Source organism: Pseudorasbora parva, chromosome 10, assembly GCF_024679245.1.
Source record: "Pseudorasbora parva isolate DD20220531a chromosome 10, ASM2467924v1, whole genome shotgun sequence".
Lineage (NCBI taxonomy): Eukaryota > Metazoa > Chordata > Actinopteri > Cypriniformes > Gobionidae > Pseudorasbora > Pseudorasbora parva.
This window is the reverse complement of record NC_090181.1, coordinates 45,247,052-45,257,185: the sequence shown is the minus strand read 5'-3', so window position 1 is coordinate 45,257,185 and position 10,134 is coordinate 45,247,052. Positions and strand designations below refer to the sequence as shown.

Below are 10,134 nucleotides of genomic sequence, written 5' to 3'. Positions count from 1 at the left end.
GCTCTAGACCCAACACAACACCTCGTCTGGTTCTCTTAGTGTTTTTGTCTTGTTTCCAGTCCAAATATCTAAAAATCCTCAAATCAAGAGGCTTTTACTAGATGAGTGAAATGACATATTTTTTGTTTTCTAGTGAAAAAAACCCTCAAAATAAAATGTTTTTTTTTGTTGTTGCTTAAAACAAGCAACCTTATCTGCCAGTGGGCCAAGACAAATACTTGTCTCTGTTTTGGACAGAAATAAGAAACAAGACCAAATATCTTCTGTAATTTCACTCATCTAGCCTCTTGATTTGAGGATTTTTAGATATTTGGACTGAAAACAAGACAAACATTAAAAAAGAAAAGCATTGTCTGCAGTGAGAGTCCCATCACTGACACTGAACACAGAGTTCTGCTGCTGTGACATTCATTCTCATATCATTGAGAGTTTCGTCTTCATGTTGCTTATTTATACATTTTAATTTATGAACGTGACGTTTTTTAAGTTTGTGTGTGTGCGTGTGTGTTTGATATTGTATGCAGTGAATTAAAGCTCTTCTTTTTCCATGAGTGTGTGTGTTTGATATTGTATGCAGTGCTCTCCTTATTCCATGAGTGTGCGTGCGTGCGTGCGTGCGTGCGTGCGTGTGTGTGTGTGTGTGTGTGTGTCAGTAATGACACGGAGAACAGCGGTCCATCATCAGCTTTAATGAGCTCATTCAGCACAACACCTGGATTATGACCAGGCCCAGTTAGTGTGACAGAACAACATCTCAACTAAAAGATAATAATAAATACTAATCTATCTCTACACCATGTGCTTCAATGTGTGTGTGTGTGGTCGTACAGAAACACTGGTACATCTCGATGTCCTGGTCCAACTTCACAAAAGCCAATAAAAAGTCATCGTACGTGTGTGTGTTACTCATGCTACATCTGTAAGTGCTGAGAGGCGCGTGGTCACACACCGGCTCGTTCATGTGCAGCGCGTGTCCGTTATGAGTTAAGCTGAAGGTTAGTAGACTAAATAAAGCCGAACACACTGAAGATGGAGGAGGAGGAGAGCGCGGGCTTCGTGGGGATGGGTTTGATGACCACATGCGCGCCGCCGCCGCTGTGAAGTCCGTCCGCGAAGCTGCGCGTCTCGCTCGGTCTGTTCCTGAGAGGCGCGTCTGCGTGCGGGAGTAGAAAGCGGCCGTGCAGCGCGTGATACTGAAGAGGGCAGCACGCGCACGGCGGCAGCGGGTTATCCTGAATGGTCTTCCTTCTCTCGCCGTGAGCTCTGACGCTTACGGTCCCGCTCGTGTTGTTTTTCAGAAAGTTCTCCAGGCATTCCCGGTTGCCCGAGGAGCACTGCGGTTCCTTCCAGAAAGACGCCGGGAGCTGCCGCTTGCGCATGGGCACGTGACCCGCCCGCGGGTCCGCGTCAGGGCTCGGATCCACCGCGAGACGCGCCTCAGTCCCATTCCCACGCGACGCGTCGCCCGCTCTGTGCGGGTGGCAGCGCGGCATCTTGGCGTGTCGGTGCGAGAAGCGCTTGAGCTGTTTCTGGAGGTACTTGCGGTGATCCACGGAGCGTCTGCAGGGCGCGGATCTATCCAACGCCGCCTTGATGTCGCTCGACGCCAGGTTGACGAAGTTCAGAAGCGTCTTCACCTCGCTGTCAGAGTTCGCCATCGCACTGGATCGGGACCTCAGCGCTCTCCGCGTCTGCGCATCCCCGGTGCCGTTAAAGTCCGCCGTACATCCCTAAAGTGTCTCCATGCGCGCACACAAAGCTTCTGAAGTGATGTCCAGCTCGCCGGGCTCTATAATAGACTCAAAGAAGCTGAATGACTATAGACTCGGTGCGGTTGTGCCGCTTCCCTCGAGCCAATCAGCGACCTCACTCTCCTCACAATAAGCCCAGATCCCCGGTGTCGGATTCTTTGCCACCCCAAATTGTTGCCATGGAAATCGCCGAGGGAAAATAGCGAGCAGATGCGATGCTTCGCCGTAGAAACGAACAGCTCGGGCTCAATCTGTTTTTGATTTGTCAGAGTTTGTAAAGAGACGGTCAAGCGATGGGTGGCGCGCCACGCTCCGCCGCTGAAGCCCGTCCCGATCCGGCTCCGTAGCCGTACCTCGGGGCTGACGCCGGGATCCGCGGGACCAGGAGACGTGCGCATAACCATGGGAAGGGCCTCGAGCGCTCAGGAATTTTGTCTTTCTGTTTGCCCCCTCAATCGAGCCACACAAAAGCTGAATTACTCATTCAAACCTCACGGGACAAAGGCGGAGGAGCCGGATAGCACTCTCGCATTTGTAGTCAAACATTCGGAGACTTAAATCGAGTCGTCATGAAAGAGAAAGAGGCAGACAAAGCCCATAGAATTGCCATCAGCAAACATTTTCCTGTGTCATATTAGTGGGTCTCCATGGCTCCTTCTGGCTCGGGGACAATGGCACAAGTTTGCACACTCGAATACTGTCACCCTGCCAACGGCAACAAGGGCCAGAAACAGGACAATCCCCGCAAAAAGCACGGGCACCGCGGGGAAGGCTGCGAGAGAAAGGGAGAAAGGGCTTGTGAAATGCTAATTGAGCTCCGGCCCTCATCGAGAGGGGGGAGAGGACTGTCCCGTCCCGTCCCATCAGAGGATCCGAGTCAGACCCAATCTCACATCCGTCAGCCACGGCCCGAGCACATCTGTCCCGAGAATGACACACACACACACACACACACACACACACACACACACACACACACACACACACACACACACACACACACACACACACACACACACAGTCGAGGATCAACAGGGAATGACACACACACACACACACACACACACACACACACACACACACACACACACACACAGTCGAGGATCAACAGGGAATGACACACACACACACACACACACACACACACACACACACACACACACACACACACACACAGTTGTGGATCATCGGGGAGTGACTGACACACACACACACACACACACAGTTGTGGATGTGGATCATCAGGGAATGACACACACACAGTTGTGGATCATCAGGGAATGATACACACACACACACACACACACACACACACACACAGTTTCTCATGTTTCTCTATATAAGTGAGGACATTTGTGCCCTCACAAGTATTGCTAATCAAGGAACACACACACACAGTCGAGGATCAACAGGGAATGACACACATACACACACAGTCGTGGATCATCAGGGAATGACACACACACACACACAGTCGTGGATCATCAGGGAATGACACACACACACACACACACACACACACACACACAGTTGTGGATCATCAGGAAATGACACACACACAGTTGTGGATCATCAGTGAACAGTGTGTGTGTGTGTGTGTGTGTGTGTGTGTCATTCCCCGATGATCCACAACTATGTGTGTGTGTCATCCCTGATGATCCACAACTGTGTGTGTGTGTCATCCCTGATGATCCACAACTGTGTGTGTCTCAGTCATTCCCTGATGATCCACAACATTCGTGTGTGCGTGTGTGTGTTCCTGTCATTCCCTGATGATCCACAACTGTGTGTGTGTGTGTGTGTGTTGTTCCCTGATGATCCACAACTGTGTGTGTGTGTGTGTTGTTCCCTGATGATCCACAACTGTGTGTGTGTGTGTGTGTGTTGTTCCCTGACCCTGATGATCCACAACTGTGTGTGTGTGTGTGTGTGTGTGTGTTGTTCCCTGATGATCCACAACTGTGTCTGTGTGTGTGTGTGTGTTGTTCCCTGATGATCCACAACTGTGTGTGTGTGTTGTTTCCTGATGATCCACAACTGTGTGTGTGTGTGTGTGTGTGTGTGTGTGTGTGTGTGTGTGTGTGTGTGTGTTGTTCCCTGATGATCCACAACTGTGTGTGCGTGTTGTTCCCTGATGATCCACAACTGTGTGTGTGTGTGTGTGTGTGTGTTGTTCCCTGATGATCCACAACTGTGTGTGTGTGTGTGTGTTGTTCCCTGATGATCCACAACTGTGTCTGTGTGTGTGTGTTGTTCCCTGATGATCCACAACTGTGTGTGTGTGTGTGTTGTTCCCTGATGATCCACAACTGTGTGTGTGTGTGTGTGTGTGTGTGTTGTTCCCTGATGATCCACAACTGTGTGTGTGTGTGTTGTTCCCTGATGATCCACAACTGTGTGTGTGTGTTGTTCCCTGATGATCCACAACTGTGTGTGTGTGTTGTTCCCTGATGATCCACAACTGTGTGTGTGTGTGTGTGTTGTTCCCTGATGATCCACAACTGTGTGTGTGTGTGTGTTGTTCCCTGATGATCCACAACTGTGTGTGTGTGTGTGCGTGTTGTTCCCTGATGATCCACAACTGTGTGTGTGTGTTGTTCCCTGATGATCCACAACTGTGTGTGTGTGTGTGTTGTTCCCTGATGATCCACAACTGTGTGTGTGTGTGTGTGTGTTGTTCCCTGATGATCCACAACTGTGTGTGTGTGTCATCCCTGATGATCCACAACTCTGTGTGTGTGTCATCCCTGATGATCCACAACTGTGTGTGAGTGTGTGTTGTTCCCTGATGATCCACAACTGTGTGTGTGTGTGTGTGTGTTGTTCCCTGATGATCCACAACTGTGTGTGTGTGTGTGTCATCCCTGATGATCCACAACTGTGTGTGTGTGTGTGTGTGTGTCAGTAATTCCCTGATGATCCACAACTGTGTGTGTGTGTGTGTGTCATACCCTGATGATCCACAACTGTGTGTTCCTGTCATTCCCTGATGATCCACAACTGTGTGTGTGTGTGTGTGTCATACCCTGATGATCCACAACTGTGTGTTCCTGTCATTCCCTGATGATCCACAACTGTGTGTGTGTGTCATCCCTGATGATCCACAACTGTGTGTGTGTGTGTGTGTCAGTAATTCCCTTATGATCCACAACTGTGTGTGTCATACCCTGATGATCCACAACTGTGTGTGTGTGTGTCAGTCATTCCCTGATGATCCACAACTGTGTGTGTGTGTGTGTGTGTCAGTCATTCCCTGATGATCCACGACTGTGTGTGTCATACCCTGATGAGCCACAACTGTGTGTGTGTGTGTCATTCCCTGATGATCCACAACTGTGTGTGTGTGTGTGTGTGTGTCAGTCATTCCCTGATGATCCACAACTGTGTGTGTCATACCCTGATGAGCCACAACTGTGTGTGTGTGTGTCATTCCCTGATGATCCACAACTGTGTGTGTGTGTGTGTGTCAGTCATTCCCTGATGATCCACGACTGTGTGTGTCTGTCATTCCCTGATGATCCACGACTGTGTGTGTGTGTGTGTGTGTCAGTCATTCCCTGATGATCCACAACTGTGTGTGTCATACCCTGATGAGCCACAACTGTGTGTGTGTGTGTCATTCCCTGATGATCCACAACTGTGTGTGTGTGTGTGTCAGTCATTCCCTGATGATCCACGACTGTGTGTGTCTGTCATTCCCTGATGATCCACGACTGTGTGTATGCCATTCCCTGATGAGCCACAACTGTGTGTGTGTGTGTCATTCCCTGGTGATCCACAACTGTGTGTGTGTCATTCCCTGGTGATCCACAACTGTGTGTGTCTGTCATTCCCTGATGATCCACAACATTCGTGTGTGCGTGTGTGTTGTTCCCTGATGATCCACAACTGTGTGTGTGTGTGTGTGTGTGTGTGTATCATTCCCTGATGATCCGCAACTGTGTGTGTGTCATCCCTGATGATCCACAACTGTGTGTGTGTGTGTGTGTGTGTGTGTCAGTAATTCCCTGATGATCCACAACTGTGTGTGTGTGTGTGTGTGTGTCATTAATTCCCTGATGATCCACAACTGTGTGTGTGTGTCATTCCCTGGTGATCCACAACTGTGTGTGTTCATCTCTGCAACCGCTCTCAGTGATGATCATTTGAACACAGCTCAGTTCTCAACGCGTCCGCGACTCCACGTCCCTGTGTCTTCATCAGTTGTGCTTCTGTCCCTGTAATGGAAGGGCGTTTTATCATCATATATGTTTCTAGTAATGTTTAACCCTCAGGTGATCAGGAATGAGTGTGAATATTCCTGTAGTTCCTGTCAATCTCCCCTTCCGTCTGAAAGGCCAGAGGAACAACAGCTCTGTGAGAGGAGGTTTGACGGATGACTGAACGGATAGACACACACACACACACACACGTTGGTCTATGTGGTTTACAGGGACTCTCCATAGGCGTAATGGTTTTTATACTGTACAAAGTGTATTTTCTATCCCCTTACACTGCCCCTACCCCTAAACCTACCCATCACAGGAAACATTCTGCATTTTTACTGCTGAGGTGTTCTGGAGGCCCAGGATGCTTCGATAGCGGCCTTAAGCTCATCCAGAGTGTTGGGTCTCGCGTCTCTCAACTTTCTCTTCACAATATCCCACAGATTCTCTATGGGGTTCAGGTCAGGAGAGTTGGCAGGCCAATTGAGCACAGTAATACCATGGTCAGTAAACCATTTACCAGTGGTTTTTGGCACTGTGAGCAGGTGCCAGGTCGTGCTGAAAAACCAAATCTTCATCTCCATAAAGCTTTTCAGCAGATGGAAGCATGAAGTGCTCCAAAATCTCCTGATAGCGAGCTGCATTGACCCTGCCCTTGATAAAACACAGTGGACCAACACCAGCAGCTGACATGGCACCCCAGACCATCACTGACTGTGGGGACTTGACACTGGACTTCAGGCATTTTGGCATTTCCTTCTCCCCAGTCTTCCTCCAGACTCTGGCACCTTGATTTCCGAATGACATGCAAAATTTGCTTTCATCTGAAAAAAGTACTTTGGACCACTGAGCAACAGTCCAGTGCTGCTTCTCTGTAGCCCAAAAGTGTCTTGACCTGGGGAATGCGGCACCTGTAGCCCATTTCCTGCTCACGCCTGTGCACGGCGGCTCTGGATGTTTCTACTCCAGACTCAGTCCACTGCTTCCGCAGGTCCCCCAAGGTCTGGAATCGGTCCTTCTCCACAATCTTCCTCAGGGTCCGCTCACCTCTTCTCGTTGTGCAGCGTTTTTTGCCACACTTTTTCCTTCCCACAGACTTCCCACTGAGGTGCCTTGATACAGCACTCTGGGAACAGCCTATTCGTTCAGAAATGTCTTTCTGTGTCTTCCCCTCTCTCTTGAGGGTGTCAATGATGGCCTTCTGGACAGCAGTCAGGTCGGCAGTCTTACCCATGATTGCGGTTTTGAGTAATGAACCAGGCTGGGAGTTTTTAAAAGCCTCAGGAATCTTTTGCAGGTGTTTAGAGTTTATTAGTTGATTCAGATGATTAGGTTAATAGCTCATTTAGAGAACCTTTTCATGATAGCCTACAGGTCCTTCTCAAAAAATTAGCATATGTTTTTGCTTTATAATGGATTATATATATATACAGTCCCCTCCAAAAGTATTGGAACAGTGAGGACTAATCCTTTATTTTTTCTGTAGACTGAAAACATTTGGGTTTGACATCAAACAATTTATATGAGACAAAAGATCAATCTTTTAGCTTTTATTTCCAGGCATTTACATCTGGATCTGATACACAACTTAGAAGATATAACCTTTTGTTTGAACCCACCCATTTCTCATGTGACCAAAAGTATTGGAACATGTGACTGACAGGTGTGTTTTGTTGCCCTGGTGTGTCCTATTACATTGATTATTCAAACAATAAATAGCACTAAATGTCTGCACTCAGTTTCAGATTTGGGTTTTGCCTGTGCAGACTGCATTCATAGTTAGATGTGTAACCAACATGAAAACCAGAGAGCTGTCTATGGGTGAAAAACAAGCAATTGTGAAGCTGAGAGAAGATGGAAAATCAATCAGAGCCATTGCACAAACATTAACCATAGCAAGTACAACCATTTGGAATGTCCTGAAGAAGAAAGAAACCACTGGTGTACTAAGTAACAGACCTCGAATTGGTTACCAAAAAAAACATCAGCTGTTGACGACAGAAACATTGTGAGAGCTGTAAAGAAAGACCCTAAAACAACTGTTAGTGACATCAGCAACAACCTCAAGAGGGCAGGAGTGAAGGTATCACAGTCTACTGTCCGCAGAAGACTTCATGAACAAAAGTACAGAGGCTACACCAGAAGATGCAAAAAGAATAAGAAGGCCAGGCTGGAATTTGCCAAAAACTACAGAGACAAGCCTCAAACATTCTGTTTTATGGACTGATGAGACAAAGATTAACCTCTACCAAAGTGATGGAAAGGCTAAAGTTTGGAGAAAAAAAGGATCTGCTCATGACCCCAAACATACATGCTCATCTGTGAAACACGGTGGAGGTAATGTCATGGCTTGGGCTTGCATGGCTTCTTCTGGGACGGGCTCATTGATCTTCATTGATGATGTAACACATGATGGCGGCAGCAGCAAAATGAACTCTGAAGTGTACAGAAAAATTTTGTCTGCCAATTTACAGAAAAATGCAACCAAACTGATTGGGAGATCCTTCATCATGCAGCAAGATAATGACCCAAAACACAGTGCCAAAGCAACAAAGGAGTTCATCAGGGGCAAAAAGTGGAAGGTTTTAGACTGGCCAAGTCAATCTCCAGACTTAAACCCTATAGAGCATGCATTTTACCTGCTAAAAAGAGACTGAAGGGAGTAACCCCCCAAAACAAACAACAACTGAAAGAGGCTGCAGTGGAAGCCTGGAAAAGCATTACAAAAGAAGATTGCAAAAGTTTGGTGAAGTCAATGGGTCATAGGCTTGATGCAGTTATTGCAAGCAAAGGATTTTCAACTAAATATTAAGTCTTATTCACTTTAATCTATTTTAAGTTAATCTGTTCCAATACTTTTGGTCACATGAGAAATGGGTGGGTTCAAACAAAAGGTTATATCTTCTAAGATGTGTATCAGATCCAGATGTAAATGCCTGGAAATAAAAGCTAAAAGATTGATCTTTTGTCTCATATAAATTGTTTGATGTCAAACCCAAATGTTTTCAGTCTACAGAAAAAATAAAGGATTAGTCCTCACTGTTCCAATACTTTTGGAGGGGACTGTATATATATTAATTATACATTCCCTGGCAGCTTAAATCTCTGCCTGTGTTAGCTTTGCCGCTCCGCTGGTTCTGAGTTAAGCAGCGACGCAGACACATACTGTAGAGCAGGGTTATTCAAATCTTGCCCTGGAGGGCCAATGCGCTGCAGAGTTTAGCTCTAACCCTTATCAAACTCACCTGAACATGATAATCAATTGCTGCGTCCCAATTCGCCTACTTATACTACGTCCTAAAAGTATGTACTCTTTTTGTGAAGAAAAAGTATATACTTTTGAGTGTGTCGCAGAAGAGTATGCAGCTTCGGGACTACTTCGCCATCTTTAACGGACTCTGTCGCTTAGTTACGTGGATCCCATCACCGTTTATCTGCCCTGTCAATCATCGTCAGATTCGTCACAGTTCAAATCCTCTACATTCAGTTTAATCTCCTGCCGTATCGGAGAGAAATGTAGCCGCTCGTTGATCTGTCATGTGTGTGTCTTTAACGCAGAGACTCTCCTCATGTGTTTGCAGTTTAAATATAATGATGGGTTTAAAAGTTAATGGCCAAACGTGTCATTATACAAGTTCACAATGCTGCTGCAGGTGAAATATAATGTGGACAACACTGAATAAATATATTTTTGTCAGGTTAAATACTGATAATTGGTCACTCAAACCCCTTTATCTAAACGTCTCTACTTAACCGTCGAACTCGCACATGCGCCATGTTTGTAGTTTTTTAACACTTGTTATCCCCCTTTTGTAGTTTTAATCGAATCCTCGTGTAGGTTATCGAACTCACAATGGGTTGTGGGTAATATCAGCCGTTAGTGTGCGTCGATCCATACTTCGAATTCGGACCGGAAATAGTAAACCATCCGGGTATATTTGGAATACTCTTTTCAGCATGCTACGATTTGGGACATACTAATTCTATTTTTTAATACTATTTAGTATGGATAGTATGCAAATTGAGAAGCAGGGAATGTCTTCAGGATCATTAGAAAATTCCAGGTGGGTGTGTTTGTTCAGGGTTGGAGCTCACCTCTGAGCGCATTGGCCCTCCAGGGTAAGATCTGAATAACCCTGTCGTAGAACAAACAAACATGTGACAGAACCACACAGGAG

General features: G+C 46.6%; 1 protein-coding gene across 1 annotated transcript; it reads right to left on the bottom strand.

The window, feature by feature from the left end:
• Positions 1-673: 673 nt before the first annotated feature.
• LOC137091639 (protein FAM181A-like) lies at positions 674-2,187 on the bottom strand. The gene has a single exon (XM_067456268.1). The coding sequence runs from the start codon at positions 1,656-1,658 to the stop codon at positions 1,005-1,007; it is 654 nt and encodes a 217-aa protein (XP_067312369.1). The 5' UTR covers positions 1,659-2,187; the 3' UTR covers positions 674-1,004.
• Positions 2,188-10,134: the final 7,947 nt, after the last annotated feature.

Bases quoted from the DNA above. Each gene is read 5' to 3' on its own strand.
- LOC137091639 (XM_067456268.1), bottom strand. From the start codon at position 1,658: ATGGCGAACTCTGACAGCGAGGTGAAGACGCTTCTGAACTTCGTCAAC.